General features: G+C 39.3%; 1 protein-coding gene across 2 annotated transcripts in view; it reads right to left on the reverse strand.

Moving 5' to 3' along the window:
• Window positions 1-1,234: 1,234 nt before the first annotated feature.
• The window catches only part of ARID3B (AT-rich interaction domain 3B), a 33,526-nt gene continuing 13,695 nt past the window's right edge, over window positions 1,235-21,065 (reverse strand). Inside the window, exons 3-9 of one of the 2 annotated variants that reach the window (XM_072147917.1) lie at window positions 17,147-17,212; window positions 16,743-16,815; window positions 13,415-13,598; window positions 12,875-13,119; window positions 10,304-10,561; window positions 10,132-10,218; window positions 1,235-2,961 (exon numbers count right to left, since the gene is read on the reverse strand). In XM_072147917.1, coding sequence (XP_072004018.1) covers window positions 2,804-2,961; window positions 10,132-10,218; window positions 10,304-10,561; window positions 12,875-13,119; window positions 13,415-13,598; window positions 16,743-16,815; window positions 17,147-17,212 — 1,071 coding nt within the window. In that variant the 3' untranslated portion in view covers window positions 1,235-2,803. The remainder of the gene's footprint in view (window positions 2,962-10,131; window positions 10,219-10,303; window positions 10,562-12,874; window positions 13,120-13,414; window positions 13,599-16,742; window positions 16,816-17,146; window positions 17,213-21,065) is intronic. The other variant, XM_072147919.1, reaches the window with a different exon arrangement.

The raw sequence follows: 21,065 nt of genomic DNA on the forward strand, positions 1-21,065 counted from the left end.
TGTCTCCCAACCTCCAGCACTTAAAAGGCTGAAATATTTAAAACAAATTTAAAAATAGAATAAAACTTTTACTGAGGTAATGCTTCAGGTTTGCAAGTTAGGCCTACAGAACAGGAAAAGTGCCCATGGCTTTTCCTACAGACTTCTACCCATTTCTCTTTTCAGGGACTTTTGTAGGCCTCACTGCATCTCTTCTGGAAAAATTCAGTGTCTCATCTCCATGACAGAGGATATCTGGTATCTGAGGTATGTTTCTTAAAAATAAAATAAAAAAAAGCACCAGTTGCTCAAAATGCTTTATAGATTTCACATAAATGAACCGATTCTTCAGTGTCATGTATGGAGACAGGAGGTACAGGTTTCTGTGAAACACAAGTCAAAATCGGGTACCAATCCTCAGAGGAGACACAATGGAAACACTCTTTTGAGAGCGTCTGGTGCTTCAAGTATTCTTAAACATAAAAGAAAACAAAAATCTACACTTCATAGGTAAAATAAAATATTTCCAAAAAGTTAAAATAATGCATAAGCCAGAAATTAAGATTTATCTGTAGAACTTCACGTAACTGCTGGTGTGTCACTATTTTACATTCCTAACATTAGCAGCAGAGAAGTGAAACTTCTGTACCTGTTACAGAGTAACTACTATATCTCATCCTAAGTTATCTGAAGCAACAGGAAAATATTCTTCTGTTCATCAAAAGGACAGCTAGTGTGCTGACACTTGAGGTAGACACACTATGGATAACAGTGACGTACTGAATGGATCAAGTGGAGAACACCCATCGACTGGGATGCCTTCATAAAGTCTTTGGGACAAATCCACCACCATGAATCTGAGAGAAATGTTTATCCTTTCAAGTTACTTTTCAGGGCGATAGACAAAACATATCTGGAAAGAGAAGACTTAAATACATTGCAAAAAAGTGAGTTTTGTCTGACTAACGTCATTTGTGAGGGTCTAAACCTAGAATTAATACCTACTCAGTAATTATAGGTTAGGTCCGGCAAACCCTGCATGCTCATAGAACAACTTTGTCAGACGCATTCGTGGGCAACAGGGCTAAGGGTTGACAAAAACAAGTCTCTGAAAGAGCCCTGAAAAAACAGCTTTTTTTTTTTTCAGAGCTACCACATGCACCACCTGTAGGACTATAGGCATGGAGGATCTCTTACCATGGCCATTAGAGGAATAATTCACATATTCGTTCAGCCAACCTTTCCAAACTGTCCATCTAAGCCCCTTGTTACTTTTTTTTTTTTTTTCTTAAAATGTCCATAAGTAGATTAACAAAATACAATAACAAAGGGAGCAAAATGTTCACAAACATGATTGAAGATGCAAAGTGCCTTGTCAGGCATCAGGATTGTCATAAAGATGGCATCTGTGAGAATGTGCTATCCAAACCCCCCTTCCCCCACAGTGCTTTCTGGGACCTCTAGAGCATTGTATACATGCAGTGTATAGATCCAGCTTACCCAACAAAATACAAACGTCAAACTAAAATGCCAGCTGATCATACACATAGGGCCCATATTTTGGAAATCTAGCAAATATATCTTTCACATAAAAAAGCTAAAAGTTTTTTTCCTCTTTTCTTCTAGCATATTCATTTATCTACATTATTTGACTTCTGCATTGAGTATCTTGATATCAAACAATCCAGAATAAAATGTGAACTGTATTATTTTACGTGTTAAATAAAAATGACATTTATAAATAAATCTGAACAGTAGGATTCCTGAGTGTGAGGTCATTAGCGTGCCATCCTAAATTCATTCAGCTCATTTTGGGCATAACGATCCAGTTATATTTTACTTCAATTCAAACGTGTTGAGTGTGCTTACACCTCTTGCCCAATTTGTGCCAAGCATGGCATATAAGCAAACTGTGGCCCATTTAGATAAAAGGCTCAGCCAAAGTTTGGTGCTGAAAGTTTTAATATCTTCTGTAAAGTCTAAGGCTCAATTATCAGCCTGATGTATTATAATGTAATAAAACATACGGGAGGGAGTTAAAAAAGTACTAAAAGTAATCTTTGTCATAAAAGGTCAACTCCTGTGCGGACCTTCAAGTTGACTGTATATAATTAGTTTGGTTTGTACTGAAATAGTATTAGAAGGAACATGATGTAACTGAAGCTATATAGTGTCAAACCAACACCACATCACATCAAAAGATACCAGGCATTAAACATGAGCACTCGTAAAGACAGAAGAGAGTTTAAAACTTGCTTGTCAACACAAGGTGAAAACTACGCTAAAACCAAAGAAGTCTTAGCCAATTGCCCTAAAAAAAAATTCTACTATCTTACGCACTTTTTTAGATTGTGCACCAACAACTGATGGACAAAGGTCCTGGTGTTTCAATTATTTAGGGAATGGAGGTATAACAAAGTCCCTTTGTACATTACATAGAGAATGCACAAGAAATGGATTGCATTGTATCATTGATCAAATAATGAAACAACAGGCAAGTTTACCTATCATTTTAAAAAAACATAGGGAAGGGACAGAGTAGGATGCAGGTCTCCTGCATATGTATGCTCCCGAAATGCCATACAGTAGGTAAAAGCAGACGCTCAGAGGCAGATTCATCACCAGGTCTTTGCCTAGTATCCTTCCTGACCATCAATGAATTTATGTAATGCCATCAGAGAATGAGGTAAAAATCGGTTGTGAAACCTTTCGTAAGGTGAGGTAAGCGGAGTTGAAATCTTCCTGCAAGCTGAGGTAGGTACGGTTGTGTAACGCTTTCTCGCAGAGGAGGTAAAGTAGTATCATCATGCTGCTTCTCTCCTATTCAGAGGGACCAGCTGGTGGAGGGCTCCGCTCCTGGAGTTCCCCTGGAAGAAGTGGGGCTCTGGGAGGCTTGCGAGGTATTGCTGCTGCTGCCACTTCCCCCACTCTGCCCAGTGTAACCAGCAATTAAAGGAACAGGCTTCTGAGCATAGAGAATACCTACAATACAAAATACATATATTCTAAGATTACAGGTAGTATCCAAAGAGATGTGTTTCAGATAGGATAGAAGATTGGTTTTTATTGCAATTAAAAACAATAGTTACACAGAACATCCATAAAGATAAGGAGGAGAGCGGTTACATCATCAAGCAATTCTAAAGCAATAGAGAGTAATAAAAATTATGGCAATCAGCCTGGGGAGCTGGTGCTACATCACTGAAGCGCCTCAAAGCCAATAGTCTTATAATTTATTCACTCCCCTTTTCCTCTACCAGTTCCGCCCGTCAACAGTGCATAGAGCCGGTGACATCAGGGAGCAGGTGGAACTTGTACAGTAATGAAGGGGTGAATACATTGTAAGACTAGGTGCTCCATTGACTTGGCTGAGGTGCCCCAGACCAATTACCATAATTTTTAGAACTGTACATTGCTGAAATCAAGGCATACAGAGTTATAATAAAAGTAATCCATATAAGAAGAGTTGCTCAGGAACTGTAGGGCTACTCTACCATTAGATGTCGACTGATGATAAATGTCCTTTAAGACCCGTTTAATGCAAGTGCATTTCTATGCCTATAATACGGCTGTATGGTTAGGCCTGACTATGGATCTAATAACCAGGAGCCAAAGCATTTTTTACCTTACAAGGGGGTGTAAAGGGGGGGGGGGGGCATACAACATACAAACTCATCAACACAACATACCACCGCTTCAAGTGGTTTGTCCCACAAGACCATCTTACATACAGTGCATAAAGGGGTAATCCGGGAATATGAACGTTTGATACAAAAACCCATGATGATATAAATAAATGAATATACCGAAACTCAAATGTCAGTCACTAAATGGAGCCTAAATAAGTTTGATTTGATGATTTACAAAATATTATGGGGTTTCTAAAGTAGGCGGAGTTATCACCAAGATGGCCTCCACTGGAAACTACAAGTCCCATGATCCTTTAGTTCTCAGTAAACCCTCCTCTTATGCTCTGCTCCCAGTGATGATGTAACAGTGTCTTGCTCTGTTACCATAGTAATGATGTGTGTAACCACCATTACTACACATTACCTCACTAAGATGACGCCTCACCACAACAAAGGCCATACTGGATGCACTGCACCCAACCCCTACAGCCATACTTAGTGGTGATGTGGACATATGACCAGCAACATTTTCTGTCCTGTGTCTACACCACGCTGAGAAAATCAACAGACTGATTAAGGGCCAGGAGCATTTTAATTAATTCTTCATTATGGTGTGTGTCAACAACATTTTTCTGCTAAGGGGAGGAACATTTTAAATAATTACATATTAGCTTATATTTAGGTACCCATTTGAATATGAATTTTGCTTATTCCTGGAATACCCCTTTAATACAAATTATCCAATTATCCACCACTGTCACAAGAAAGCTTCAACTAAATTCTTCATTGTAATATAAAAACTCTTCGGATACAGACGAGAAGATTTTTCTGCATAAGATTATTACAATAAAGGATTTTGTTGAAGCTTCCTCGTGCTGGATATTTGGATTTTTTGTTGCATTGCCTATAGCCAGGATCTAGCTGCAGGAAGAATCAGCTGACCTCCCAATAAGTCTCATCTCCAGTGCCTCATAAGTCAATCTGTACCACCGACAGAAGCCATACAAGTGTAATGCAATATAGTCCACAGTGATCAGTCTCAGGCCTCATTCTCTACCAATATATAGTAGCAACTAGTCCACTGGATTGACACTGGATTTTTCTGTATGGTTTAAAATATATAACATTAAAAAAAAACCTATATATCAACCCATTTTCAAATCTGCAACCCCTCAAACTATCGGAAACAGCTTTTAGGAAGAATGTTAAGCCTTTGGGATCTTCATAGTAATTAAATCAAAATGATCGGTAATACATTCATTTAGCACTAAAATGTAAACATTCCCAAAAGATAAAAGGAGAAAACCCATCTTAAAATTTGTTATGCAATTTCTCCCGAGTACAGAGCCCCCCAACCCCCACATGTGGCCTTTAATTGTTTTATGGGCGCTCAGCGAGCCGCAAAAGGGAAGGAGTGCCCTGCAGCTGCCAGGATTTTAGTTTCATCATCGGCATCCTTTAGTAGGCTATATATATATTTTTTTGTTTGTTTTCTACCTAAATACTAATAATGAAACTGCTCACTAAGGCGTACCGTATAATCACATCCCACCTATGGGTGGCTTTTGGACTCGATGTGGCCTCCTAAATGTAGACACCAGAGCTGCTATGGTTCAAGATAAATCATAAGACGAAAGCTCATTTGAGCCGAAACGTGCGTCGGGGCCAGAGTCACCCAGGGCACAGACACCAATCCAACATACAATATGGGTAAGAAAGCATTGTTTCTTTCATTTAGGCTGTCTACACTGATGCACTTCATACAATGAAGTAGTGTTTGCTTCAGTACACTTTATACTGCAATGTAAGTGTGATTCAAGCCCTTACTAAGCAATATTCAGTGGTTTGGTCTCTGTAATGCCCTAAGGGTTGATTCCTTTGTCCGCGCATCAACACCCGGTGGCTGCACATTTTTATGCTCTGTCTATTAATATTTTTTTTGTATGTATAATTAATAAATATTCTTTCACATTATCTTTTCTATGTGTTTTATGCTTTGGTCTATTTACCTTGTGTGGACACAATAGGTTATTTCTGGTGTTTATCGTATAGCCTAATAATCATGTCATCTTTATTCTATGGGTCAATACGATTACATACAGTTACTAAGATACCATATTTTTTCTTACATTTTACCAAATTTGCCAAATAAAACCTAATGTGAGGTGAAAAAAAATATCATTTTTGCATCTTTCAAGTGGCATAACATTTTTACTATTTTGGCTACAGAGCTGGTTGATGGCTTGTTTTTTGCAGGTGACGTAGTACTTTGCAATAGCCTCTGTATCTGGAATACATGTTTTTTTGATCCCTTACATTTTTTGTTGGATTTTATAGGTTTTTTTATGGTGTTCATCAAGCGAGTTCAATAATGATAGTTTTTAATTCTGCAGGTCGTTAAGGACGTGGTGATGCTATATATGTGGCGTTTGTGTTACGATTTAGACTTTTTTGCATTATATGCCTCTTTATATGGGGCTTATAGGCCTTTATTCTTGTATAAGAATTTTTTTACTTTTTATTATCCAATACCCTGCAATGTCCCATGGTGAAACTCTGTCAGCCAAGTTAAATGCCGACCAAAGGCATTACACTGGGGTGTCAGCTGTAAGTGTATTCCGACGGCTGCCCTGCTCCAATCTGTAACTGAGTCGGCATCAGCTCTGTGTCCGATATATATTGGACGCTGAGTTAAAGCGCTCAGTGGCCGATGTACTGGACGCAGAGCATTAAGAGGTTAAAGGGGATGGCCACTCTAACAAACTGCCTATGTGCCTTTACTACCTTATTATTACCTGAATGTCCATCAATTGATTCAGCATCCCTGATGCTTCCTTTATTGCTGTGAGCAGACACTCTATGCATTCTGTAGCATGTTTGTTTACATGCCTCCGCACTGATAAATTGGAGGGACCTGCAGCAGGAGTATATGACTCATGCTGCTGCTCCCTGTGTACATCAGTGAGTCAGACTGAAGAAAAAACACACTGGAGGCTGCCATTAGAACGGACTGAAGGAGTAGAAAACAGGAAGTTGTGTGGAGATGCATAGTGCAGCATGGTGAAAACAGGGAAAGGCTGAGGCTCTCACAAATGGCAAAAGTTACAGGTACATATACATGCAGAGACATGTATAATGGATGAGATTTATCTAAAAGTGACCAGCCCCTTTAACGTTGACTAGCTGTGATCGCAGGAACAAGATATCCGTCACTCCGGGCTGCTAATAATGCATGTATCCCAGCGTGTCAACATTAACTCCTTAATGCCAAAGCCCAATTTCACATTCCAAATTTTCTTGTGGGCTTAACTGAGCACCCCAACTGACATTTCTCCTTTATTCTTTGGGTAGATGCGATCACAGGGATATCAAGTTTTTAATAGGGGTTTTGTTTTTTATGCTTTCATACGTTTACAAAAATTAACACCTGTCCAAAAATTTTTGCCATCTTCTGGCACTAATAACTTTTTCATACTTTGGTGTACAGAGCTGTGTGTGTTGTCATTTTTTTCAAATTTGGATGACCTTTTCAATACTACAATTTTGAGTACTGTACAGCCTTTAGTTCCCTTTTTATTTAATTTGTAAATTTTGCAAAAAGGCAAAAAAGTGGTGTTTTTGGCTTTCTGTTACAGGGTTAAACACCAGGAAAAGCCGTTATTGTATTTTGATAGATTGGACTTGTTGGAGCTTGGCAATACCCAACAGGTTTATCAATTTTACTGTTTATATTTATAATCAATTCTAGGAAAATACATAGGCTAAAACGAGAGAGCCTCAGGTCTTTGTATGACCAGAGGCTGTCATGGTAACAGATTGCCTCTCCCCGAAGACTTCACGGGGAGCGACGGTCTAAACCAATATGGTGCTGCCCACACGCTTCTGTCTTTTTAGTGCCGCCAGTAGTTATTTAAGAGTTAAAGGACATTACCATCAGGCTGCAAGCCGCCTCCTGCCCCCAGCCAGGGAACCAGGAGAGAACACGTAGTCACCGGTCGGATCATAATTTCTCGTCTGGGAGCAGGAAGAGGGTTGCAGTAGTGGCGTGTATAAATGAAAAGCTAAGGCCTTATTCACACGACTGTGTGCTCACCCGAAAGAAGACCACAGCTAGTTGGAGATGGGGGAGCCAATTTGTGTGGTCAGATCATGGCTCCAAATAGTCTTGTTAATGGACCTAAAACTTTAAGTTTAGAGTTACTACTAAAATTACACTACCAGCTAGAATCAGGGGCACACAGTCGGATGGAGAAGGGAGAGAGGGGGTAGTTCTCCTAAATGTCCTATAGATTTATTATTATTTGATCCAAAATGGTTATAAATAGATGTTAGACAGCTGGATCAACCCCTTAATCCTTAAGAGTCCAGTCCTTATGCCTCTACACACTTCCCATAAGTCTATAAAAAGAAATTAAAGTACAACCAATGCAGTAGAGTATTGTGATTGTTTCCAACAAAACTGCAGTTTGTTGTTTCAATATTTTACTCTACACTATGGTCATACAACCCCACCAACATACTGGAACTGGCTTCATTGGGAGTAATGAAACATATGCCATTACATCCTGCCAAGGAATTGGTCTAACTGAGTATGTGAAATCAAATGGAATAAATTTCATAGGTACCAAATGTGTGCCAAGTGTCTAGTACCCACCTCTAGCACTTCAATGGGGCCGCCTAGGGGTTTTACAAGATTTCTGTAAAAACCCTTTAGGAATCTGATTCTGTTTGGTCCTCGGGATCCAGTTATGTTACTGAATGTCCTAATTTTTTATTTTCTTTATTTTAAATTGACAAGGGTAAAGGACTACTGTTTTTTTAACACACATTACTGCTATTATATAAATATTATATAATACATTAATACAGTTTGATCAATACAGTGTGCGCTGAATATTTTTTCATGAGAAGTTAGGAAAATTATAAAAGTCTGTTCTATTTCTGAACAAAGGATTTAGGCAGACTTCTCTTCTCGCCTCCATGTGCGGTGTCCTGCCCTGGTTGTATGTGCTGGCATCATGACCTATAGCAAAGCTGAGCGAGGAGCAGGAGAGGAGGCAGGAGCAGTACAGAACAGCTGACAAGTACTTACCGCTCCTGCATCCTCTCCTCTGTGTCCTGATGCCTGCGAATACAACCAGCAACAGGACACACAGAGGAGCGGAGCCTGGAATGATGATGGAATGTCTCTGCTGCATTCAACACTACCTGGTTATGGACTCTACCGCAACTCGAGTTGCATGTGGTGCACTCCTCTTCTAGTCTTTTAGTAGAGATTAACGTGTGCTGCACTTTATGTACATGCTCAGTAGTGAAGATCCTCTGCTATAGATCAGGAGAAAAAAAAAAGGCACTGGGAAGCAATGCCTGTATTCATTTAAGAAAAGCAGTGCTTTGGAGTCGAAGATTAAGTCTGGGTAAGGGAAATTAAGGAGTCAGAAGTTTGGCTTACAGCCCAGGGTTAGGACACAACTTAAAGGGAACCTGTCACCAGGGACTTCATTTTCACCAAAACCAGATTGCAGAAGCCCATCACTCCTGCACTACAAATCTGCCTTTCTGCCTTTTTAAGGCATTTGCTTTACAATATAATTGTGTGTTATAACTTACTCTTGCTCCATGACAAAATCCTGGGGTAGTCACAAGGGCTGGACTTTGGTTTGGATGCATTTCAAAAAACAACATGTGACTTGCCTGTTATTTACTCCTCAGAGCTTGGCCCCCACCTTTGTGCTCCTGTACAGCTCCACCTCCTGCTCCTTCTCAGAGCAGGTGAGCTGTACAGGAGCACAAACATGGAGGCAGCCTGCAGCTCAGACAAGTCACATGTTGTTTTTATGAAAAGCATGCAAACCAAAGTCCAGCCCCTGTGACTACCTCAGGATTTTGGTCAGGATGCAAGAGTAAGTTATAACACACAATTATATAGTAATGCAAATGCTTAGAAAAGGCAGAGGGGCATTTTTGTACTGCAGTTGTAATGGGCTTTTACAATCTGTCTTTCGTGAAAATTAGGTCCCTGATGACTGCTGCATGAAGGTCGTCAGTCAACTCCGGCCAATGGTATGGAAAAGGTGGTCCGTGGAAGAAGCAGAACTTTGCACTGCCCCCTCATGAATACATCGGACCTCTATGAGCTTGGTATGGCGTTCCTAGTGTATTGCGCTGTAGTGTCTGCTAGCTTTATTGGAGGGTTCCGATAAAGCTAGCAGTTTAACACTGCTTTTTTTTTTTTACGGTGACAGGTCCTCTTTAATTTGGGAATTCAAAATGAGCAAGAGGGAACTTCTGCAAGATGCACACAGAAGAAGCCAGCATATCTGCAAATCAGACAAATGTCCACTGATTAAAAATGTTGGTGGTCAAAAACACTTGGAACAAAGTTTGTTGAAGGGACAAAAGTTTCCTGCACACAGTCCTTCCAGATGAACCTTGCTGTGAATATCTGCAAGTCACAGAATTTTAGTTGTAAAGCTAAAAATATTCGAGCTATGTTATTGTACCGCGCAAGGATAAATCTCACCTGTGTACATTGTGCCATTTATTTCAATGGACATGTTGATGCTACCAGTCCCCAGATTGAGCGAAGTCTCTTGCCGATCCTGTGCTGCTGGGAGTAGAATAGAAATGTGATCATTTATGAATTCTAAGCAGTCAAAAACAGGCATTAACAGTGGTTGGAAATTATCACTCACCCTTCCCATTTATCTTTAGTTTCATTGGTATCTGCCTTGCCATGTTTAGTAAATTGTGCTGAAAAGCTTGCTGCATGAGCCTCTGCTGCTCTTCTATGGAGGTCCGAGACACCCGCTTCTCAGGAGGCTCTCCCGAATCCAGCCTATCCTTTAGTTGTTCCACTGAAGATGTCCTTACGGCGATAGGAGTCTGTTGGATACTCAAAGCCCCAGAGGCCATGGATACACGGTTTGGCATCAAGCCAACAGGGCTATCACCTGCAATAGAGAAATGTTACCTATGTTACAATTTTTAAGGACTACCACTTCATAACAGGGGAGTAAAACTTACACGTCGTTGTGTTCACAGCTAGCATTTGCTAACATATCCTAAGCACAATTCTATTGCATTTTCACTATGAAAACATTGTTTGCATCATATTGACAATGCGTTTACACAACAGTGTTGACATTAAGCCAACACATAGTTAACGCAGCACAAATACAATGTTGGCACAATGTGTGAAAACAGCCCAGCAGTTTGGTGGTAAAAATATTGCTCACTAGCTACTAACCACACACTGAATTCTGAGAAATTGGCCCAGTACAATCATTTAAAGTTATAATAGTACTTCATATTCTATTGTATATAGAGCACAGGGGTACATACTTTGTACCATTAACCTGTTAATGCTCTGCGAGATGGGATATGGACCGGCATCAGAATACACTGGGTGTCAGCTGTAACTAACAGCTTGACGTCGGCGGGCACCGATCGCCGTCATGGCAGCCCTGAGGTCCGATCAGGACCCTAGGGCTGTCCTCATGCAGTGCCTGCAAGATCCTGTCTGTGACAGGATCTTAAAAGGCAGTGTGTGTCAGCTTTGTCAGCCTACGCAAAGGCTAATACCCTGCGTCACATGGCCCCAATAATGCATGCTAAAATTTTATAGCATACCAAAAAAAAAAAAAAAAAAAAAACGCGACGACAATGAGGAAACTAAAATCCTGGCAGCTGCAGAATGCCTCTTCCCTTTTGAGCCTCACTGTGCACCTATAAAACAAGTAACAGCCACATGTGGAGGGTCTCTGTACTCGAAAGAAATTGCATAGCAAATTTTAAGACTGTTTTTGTTTTTATCTTTTGGCAATGTGTAAAAGTTTTAGGGCTAAATAAACGTATTACTAACAAAATTCTAACCATTCTTAATTTCCCCACCATTTTTATTTAATATGAGAATCTCAAGGGGTTAACAATCTTCCTAAAAGTTGTTTCTGATAGTTTGAGGGGTGCAGATTTGAAAATGGAATGATATATAGGGTTTAATGTTCTATATTTAAAATTTCATTTCAAATTACAGCATCCAGACATTTCAAAAACGTAAAGCATACATATGGAAAATGTTACGCAATAACTCATTTAGGTGGTAAATCTAAATTTTCAAAAAATTCATCACTTTAATTTTATTTTTAAAAACACACACAAAACTTAAATCAGCCAACATTTACCACTGAAATGAAATACAAACAAACAATCTCATAATCCTTTTGATAAGTAACAATGTTCAAATGATATAACCATATAAAGCAAAAAAATGGGGATGAGCCTTAATCTATAAAATGGCAAGTCCCTTAAGGGGTTAAAGTAAAGAAAAATAAACCTCACAACTCACTTGATATACACGCAGTCCCTAGGTTAAGTACAGGTTCTTTAGGTTTGTTCTTAAGTTGAATTTGTATGCAAGTCAGAACTGTATATTTTAGAATTGTAAAACAAATTTTTTTTGGTGTCTGGATTTTAAAAAACTGTTGGATTGTCATAAGAACCAGGAATAACAATAAAGCTTAAATCACAGACATCTTTGATAACTGTTGTAGCTGTATATTGTATCCTGGGGCTAAAGTACAGTAAATGACCGACTAGGGGTCGTCTGTAAGTCAGGTGTTCTTAAGTTGGGGACCACCTGTATAGAGTCATTAACCATCTTCACATCTAGTATCAGTAAACATAATGCAAATGACAAAACATTAATATAAAATTCATGAATTAGGAAGCTTGTTTCATAAGCATAAACCATGTTAACTGCTCCCTAGTGCCACAATCCAACTCGAATATTTAGGGCAACACTAATTTAGTTGGACTGTATCCTAGTTCACCAGTAGGGGGACCTAAAGTAAAGGATAAGAAACCAACTACATGAGAAAACTAGAGAACTTACAAATACTTTAACACACTGAATATAGTGAATAGTCATAGAGGACCTATATTCCAAGATTTAAAGCTAAGAATAAGTAAAATAGGTGATAACAAGATCCAGTGTTGGAGCAAAAGGTTCAGAGGTGGAAAGGTCAGACAATGAACAGCAGAGCATCCGAGAGGTGGCTACAACTAATGTTTATATGGCGGGCTGAGCCCTTTAAAATAAAATATCTACACACACATATATAAAACCCCTTTTATAACACGTTTTACATTTATAAAGCAAGTAGTTCTGCAGTACCATTCCTATCACAAAACTTCACTGCTTGTTTTGGGATTTTTCATTTGGGCAGAGACAAGATTTACAGTACACACCTCAATAGACCACTGACCTTTCTTTAGTGGAGTAACTGGTGACATGCGCGATGTTGGGTGCACACCAAGCATGGGCACAGAAAGTTTCTGAGCTCCCAAGAGAGCACTGGTTCCAGTTGGAGTTGGGGAGTAGTTAAAAGAGGTGGTGCCATAGCTGGGACGCCTGCCTTCTCTACGGTTTCCATCTATTGCAGCTTGTAACTCTGCCGGAGAGCTGAGCGCTTTCTTCTCACACTCGTAGAGATAAAGGTACTTCATGTACCTGGAAAAACAAACAGAAGGGATTTCTGCATATACAGAAAATAGCATATAAAACACAACATAAGTCAAAACACAATTGGCCTATGAAAGGGTGACGGCTTTGTTTGCCGTTTAACCAATGAACTCTCTTGGCAGCCAGAGCAAATGGACACTACAAATACAGTAAGACAAATTTGGTGTATGGCCAGCCATATTCCATGCTAACAGAAGGATAGAGTGAAGACTAGATGGCGCTAACAGAAAACAGACATTCTGCATCTTTGGTGTTCATACGGAAGTAATCTCATTCCACTCACTGTGTACGCAAGGTGAAGGCAGCACTGGTAATGGAGGTTGGTAAGTTCAATCCCTTTGTGATCTCTCTCCAGATTTTCTTGTTGATGACCTCGACAAGGCCTCCCTTTTCAGTTACCAGCTTGTAGAGCATATACAGGTCTAGCAACTGCTTGGCCATTATAGGGATACGACTGATGGGGGTGCCTGGTTCAATGGAAAGAAAAACAGCTGTCATGCTTGTATTGTATGTATCCCACCAAATAACTTACCTGCTATAGGATGAATGAACTGGTTACACCATATATCACCAGTACAGGAGAAACCATGCCCAGCTATGCTTTTTACACAAATTATATACATCCATATCTTTCCATCAGTTAAATCTGTATACACGCAATCTAATGACAGATCTGATATTTATTGGATTGCTGGCACTACAAAAGAATAGTTAGCTTTTGCAGGTAAATGCAAAAAGGCACAACAATGCATAATACGGTCTAAAAGCAAAAATCACATGTCTTGCTTAGACATTTGATATGTGACATGATAGTATTAGTGAATAGAAGAAGGCTGTCCACTCCCAAGGTTTGAACAAGAAAAGCAGATGCTAAAACTTGTGTCTGTTCTGAACATTTACATCTTTAAATATGCATACTGACATCTGTCACAAAGATCACACTTCATTTTATTACTATCTGTAACTATCACATTCTCTAGGTCCCCAGAAGTCCCTTGTGTAATGAACCCATCTGACCCCCGGTGACACTAATCGTGGGGAGTGTCCTATGACAGTCATCAATCATTGAGGTGATAGCAAGTCATTCCTGCAGTAAAGATGGCGGGGATGGGGGGAGGGATTCATGGGCTCCCTTATGTCTCTTCTGTCCCTCATTAATTCCCAGACCTGAGGCTGTTGGGGGAGGGGAGTGTGTGTGACAATCACAGCTGAGGGTTGGCGTCACTGGGCATAGCTATCCTGCTGCTGCTCAAGTACATCGGCTACTTAGACATGACACGTAGGACATTCATTCATTACTCATCTATTAAATACAAGGAAAAACAAGTGTACTCCATCATTGCATTGTCAAAGTAATTGTATAATCTCTCAATTGTATAATTTTTGCCCAACCCTTTTTTCTTTTAAAAAAAGGTTATAAAAAAATAAAATCTTCACTTCTAATAAGTTTCCACCAAGTGCAATTTTTTATCTGCGAGGAGGACTGCTTTTTCCCCACATGTAATAGAACAATTATCTTGTCCAAAATAAGACAACCAGAAAAATCCCTGGGATCAATGACAATATTCCCACCTCCGCTGCATATTTTATCCTTCTAGGAGCAGAACAATGAAAGTAATGGACTCCAACTGAGATTGACTAAACAGGGTCCATATGGCCACTGTTATGGAGTCCATTATTTTGCCAACAGAAAAAAAGTCCTTGTAGCAACAATGCGGGTGGGCTTTCTGACATATATTGCAGTTGCCCTATGTGGTATCCAAAATAAATCATACAAAAAAATTGGATTATTTATTGTTTACAACTTTTGCCATCAATGTTATGGTAAATTATGAGACATTCATTACAAAGCAATGTGTATTATAACTTAACACTGGTAACTTCCCTGTGCCCTCCACCAGCTACACATATACATGCATAAGTCACTGCACTGCGTGTGTTTTACAATATACCTTTTCAATTTCCGGGAAGGAAATCAAAGCTTAGATGCATATCACACCCAACAGAAGCTAATGGCTTCATTAATCACACTGAAATGACAGATTCCTCCCCCTATCTTTAACACAACCAAATCCTGCTTCATATGGCATCTCCCCTCCCCCAAGCACAAACAGCTTCCTCAATAAATGATAGTGACAGGTCCTTCAAGGCTTATCAGATTTCAAGATCTGTTAAGGAGGGGGAAGCAGTAGTAACAGAATGGGCGACTGAACTAATTTAGAGGTCAATAAACATTTAAGAATAGGAGGAGACTTAATAGATCAGTAACCGCTTCCAAATTTATACAAAATATATAATCACCGCAACATAATTACACTAACTTCATTGCTAATTATGTACTAGCACTAGTTTAAATGACATATTACAAACAGAATAGGATTTAAACAATTTATGACAAGCATTCCACAAAAAGTTATTTTGATCAAGCACAGAATGTCACTGAGCATAAGGATACAAATGCTGGCCCTGACAATATATTCTAACGTGTGTGTAAGGGCATGGAGCCCATTACATGATCAATCATTTATGACAGATAACAGTAATGCTGTGAAATTCTTGATGTCAAGCTAATGAGAAGCCATCATACAATGTATAGAATTGCTAAGGTAAAGAAAAAAACGGTTACCAAATACATAAACAGGGTTAACAGGACGTATCACAGGAGTTCTAACTATGCAAGCCCTCCATCTACAAAGAATAGGGCATAGTTTCATGACGTAAAACACAAAACATAACATTTTATTCTATAGCAAACAATTGTTTTGCATTAAGTATCTATTTTGAATGCCTCTTTCCTTTGCATTAAAACTGCACACGTCTAAAGTTGTCCAAAAAGTTATTTTCATTAGAAAAGAAAGTTAGAGACAACGCTCCAAAGGAAAGTAAATGACAACACAGCACATGGACCCCTTACTCTTTTCCCTCCGGGCAGTGGCATGGCTTGATTTCACATCGTGGTATAATAATAAGTAAAGATTTTCTTAAAGGAAACCTACCAGTTAGAACGGCAGGGGTAAGCAGTAAGTACCGAGCACCAGCTCACCCTTACTTTCGTTAGTGTTAGTAACCGCTGTATCGCGGTTTTAACACTTTTTAAACTCTAGAGCAGAAGAGGCTTCGGCGCTGCGTGCACACGATCGTGCGCGCGCCTACATAGGAAATGCCAGCGACGTTGCGCGCGCACGGTCGCGCGCAGCGCCGAAGCCTCTTCTGCTCTAGAGTTTAAGAAGTGTTAAAACCGCGATACAGCGGTTTATAACACTAACGAAAGTAAGTACCGGCACCAGCTCACCCTGCCATTCTAACTGGTAGGTTTCCTTTAAGCTTCTGGGTAGTTTGTAGTATATGCCATTGGGTCAATAGAAAGTTCAAGCTAACGTAGTAGCCCAATCTTATTGGATATTTGCAATGATATACTAATCATAAGTTACAAGTTGTTCAGTTCACACTTTGCAACAATTTCCTATACAGAGAAAATAATAAATTAGACTGACAGACTGCTCCAGCATACCCCAAGACATCATTGTGCAATGGATATGTTTGGCAATTAAACTGAAGAAACTGCACATGAGTAAAAGCAGCAACAAGGATAACTGGTACTTTTTGCTCACCTTTCTTTTGCATAAACACAAAGAGATCATCAAGAAATTCTTTTCGTTTTGGATCACTGTCGAGTTCATAGAGCTGCAAGGCAGACAACATTTTATAAATGAGTGAATTTGTTACACAAAAATACAAATCAACTAAAAATAATGATATGTTCTATAAAAAAATTAAAAGGGTTCTTCAGGGACTTGCATACAAAATATGGCCACTTATATAAATCCACATTATTAATTTAGTAAAGCAACTCAGCTTCACTAAATGAAAGCTACGTGGCTATACAAGCATAACCTATAAAGCGCTATTTTCGAACGAAGCAGCAATGCTACTTTAGTCCTGGAGAACAGAGATTAAAGAAAAAAAAATACATAATAATAATGTCAAAAAATAACAATCATAAAAGCAATAGTACCTTTGCAAAGTCCCGAGATGCTTCTCTGCTATGTGAATCTCCATGGTCAGACCACGATGTGTTCTCCTACAAAAGAAAGGAGGGAAGAAAAAAAAAAATTAAAACCCATTTCCCACATTGTTAGGATGAGGCACTATAAACAGAGACCTATGGAATAATACATAAGGGCACACAGCTGCACTGAATGCCAATGTTCTTAACCTTTTCAGATCAGAGTCCAGTCATTATTTTAATGGACCAGGGGAAGAACAAGGATCCTTCAGACTATAGTTAATATGAATACAGTGGAACCTTGGATTACAAGCAGAATTTGTTCTGGGAACACTCTTGTAATCTAAATCGCTTGTGTATCAAAGCAGGTTTTCCCATAGGAAATCATAGAGACCACAATGGCTGAAGACTTTGGATTACAACTCAATATTTTGTTATGCAATTTTGCGACAGAGGGTGGTGCAGTACAGTACAGGGTGCGGAGGGAATCACATATGCTTGTATTATGAAATTCGGATAGTAAACCAAGTTACATGTTTTGTAAAATGCTAGCTTGTCTTGCAAAACGCTTGCAGACCAAGTTACTCCAAGGCAATCTAAGGCTCCAAATGGTTTATAAACTGAAACTATTGTTCAACTTTTTACATCCAATATTGCAAATGTTAACAGTTTATGATCTATTCATGAAAAAAAAAAAAAAGTTGGGTGTTCACTTTCAACAAGCCCAAATATTGTGACCTTAGGATGATCAGACAAATAAGATGATCAGGCCACTAATATTTTGATCTGAGAAACCCGGGACACTCAAATTTGTATGCTTGATTTTGGGCAACAATTGGGGAGTTACATATCTGTACAGATACAAGGAGATTAAAACAGGGATTTAAAACAACAACTTTTTTTTTTTTTTTTTTTTAAGGCAAATGCCACACAGGTTTATATATTAACAACTAAAGAATTTGAGATATTTCAAATTTAAGTTTTTACAAAAAAAATTCTCTAAGCTTTGGACACATCATGAATGAAAACAGCAATTCATTATACATGAAACTCATTATCAGGACACAGTCGTATAGAAAACATTGTGGAGTTGTTCAATTAAGATCCCCATTATATCAGAGGTGCCGCCAGACTTGAGAAGGGATCAGCTGTAAATTGCAGCTACTAATCCTCTTTTAGCTCTAGTGCCGGTCAATGGACTGCTGTGTCTACTAAACATTTTGTTCAGCATTCAATGGCCACTTCCCTTCAGGCATTGACAAACAATTTTATTAGCCCAGTAAAAGGAGATGGGGGATGGGAAAGCTGGGCCACATTTCAGAGCTTGTTTACTGCCTGAAGGAAATGGGGAAATAAAATAACATTCCGTATAAGGCTTCAAATTCCAATGTGAACAACGGCTGCTCCCTGACAACTACACATCCATTACATACTCCAACATCTTAACATTTCCTTGCTAGGATGGTACTAGATTTATCCTTAACCACACTTTATGGGGTAATTATTGAATTTGTATTATTGAATCTAAGTGAATTAAAAGAAAGAAATGTGAAAACCCCATACAGGGTGATGGCACACATGGCGTTTTGAACATGGTTTTTGGCCCGTTTTTAAGCAGCCCGTTAAATGCATGCGTTTTTTGAAAACTCATCCGTTTTTGACAGGTTTGAATTAAGATAATTGGTCAAACCTGTCAAGAACTGATGCGTTTTCAAAAAACCCATTAGTTTTTTGACGGACTGCTTCAAAACGTCACGTGTGCCATCACCCTTAAAAGAATGGGTTAGTAAGGCATCACTGAAAAATCAGTGGAACCAGAAAGAGAAAACTAATCTGTATGTATGAATAAGCCAAAATTGCTTCAGTGGAAAAAAAGTCAAAGTGAATCTACCGAAAGCCACATGAGCAGTCATCAACAGGTAGCCCATTGTGTAGCAGCGCTGTTAATCATATTTTACATTATATCTGAATTCTGCAACCAAAACCCATAACAAAGCAAAGCTGCTTTCCCACCACATGCTCTCTCCTGACCCCCCCCCCCCCCCCGGAGGGCAATACATCCATCGAAATAGATGTATTGCCCAATGCATGGGGGGTATATGGAACCGGTAACATAATAGTACAGGTTAACATTATACTGATGCACCAATCTTTGAGATTACTTGGAGTTCAGTGGGGAATATGTACATAGCCAAAGTGTGAATCACTCTGCTAGATGAATTGTTTACAATGCTATAACGTGCACATAGGTTTATGGGCTAGTTTAATCTGCAGGATCTGGAAGCTATACATCTTAACCATGCCACACCCATGGTAATTTCTTTGACCAATCTTTACCTTAATTAGCCAGCAATCCCTACAAAAGTGCAGTCAGCGATCCTCATTTATTGAGGAAAATCACTGAGTCAGCTTATGGGATTAGACTTTAAAAGAGGTTGTATACCTTCCCTGCTATATTAGGTGAACAGGGCAACAATGGGACTTCAAAAGGGGGACTGTGTTTAGCACCTTATAGGGTGGAAAATAAGTTGACGTGAATGCCACAATCCCAAATGTAACCCACCCAATATGCTACCCCTCAACAAATCACTGAAGGTGACTTTAATATAAAGTTTTCTACAGAGCAACAAACTTTGAAACCAGTGTATTCCACAGATCCTTTAACGAAAACCAGACAGGAATAGGACTTGATACTATTACGGCAGCTTCAACTCACAAACCCAAACAGACCTGTGAAATAACAATCAATGTTCCCATTTTGTTCAAAGTACCACAAGTAAAAATTATGTGTAAGGCACTATGAGAGGCATTTATTAGTGCTTCTTTGCCAGTTTTTGGCATAGGAGCACTGCACACCGCTAGAAATTGAGATTTTTGCAGCTGCACCCCTCCACGCCATGTGGGCTTCGAGGGGCGCGACTGCTGTCAAAATTACCCACCTGCCTGCGTACCTTTAAAAATAACCTGCAAATGTTCATTCACAGGTTTTTAAGTAGAACTATGCCAAATCGGATCTGGTATAGTTTTAACAATGCCTCTTGATACATCTGCTGCAACAGGGGGCCGCGAGTGCCGGCATACAATGAATCTCCCGCTGTCCCGGATGTTTGAGCAAGCATGGTTTTCCAGATATCTGACTTTTTAAAGAACACTCTGTATGCATCTTTAACCTCTCAGTGAATTTTGGGTATGGTCATATCTCCTGGTGCACTTCTGGGTAACTGAAAACAAGAAATGTAAGGCTATGTTCACATGTGGCATTTGAATTCCACTGAATGCTACATCAGCAATGTAACAGTGATTATTAACACTAAATGTGGTTCTCATTTGTTGGGGCAAATTCCCTGTAACACACTTTTTCAGGCTGTGAATCCTCAATATTGTGTACTTGTTTACAAATAGAAATTAAGAAGTTCTACGATCAATAGTGATCATCCCTGACCCCAGTCTCCTCACTGAAGTCAGTGAGCACTGTAAGAAGGCAGGCTTTAATTTGCCAAAGTAACAGACACATAACAAAATAGTCTGAAAGTAGTCTGTAGTTATGACGACCCATATCAGACTTTACTTTAAACAAAGGAGAGAATCAACAATTCATCTAAATTGTTCAATTAAAAATAATGTCAGTATAAAATATATATACAGTAAGTAACTATGGCTCACAATTCCAATTTTTTGTATTTGGCAGCTTCCTCCCCCCCCCCCCCCCAAAAGGTCAGATGTTATGTACCCTAGATGTTAAGACCTGAGTAACCAATGTCAGAAGTCTAAAGTAGAAAAGTAAGCAACGTTTAGAGGTAAAAGCAAATAAACTAAAAAGACAGGCATGGAGATCTACACAAAGAGGACAGTAGTCAGCTTTATAGGGCCTTCTCCAGAGGATGGCAAGCCTACAATGCCAGACAGAAAAATGTGCAAAAATTCTTTG

The sequence above is a fragment of the Engystomops pustulosus genome, chromosome 4, assembly GCF_040894005.1.
Source record: "Engystomops pustulosus chromosome 4, aEngPut4.maternal, whole genome shotgun sequence".
Lineage (NCBI taxonomy): Eukaryota > Metazoa > Chordata > Amphibia > Anura > Leptodactylidae > Engystomops > Engystomops pustulosus.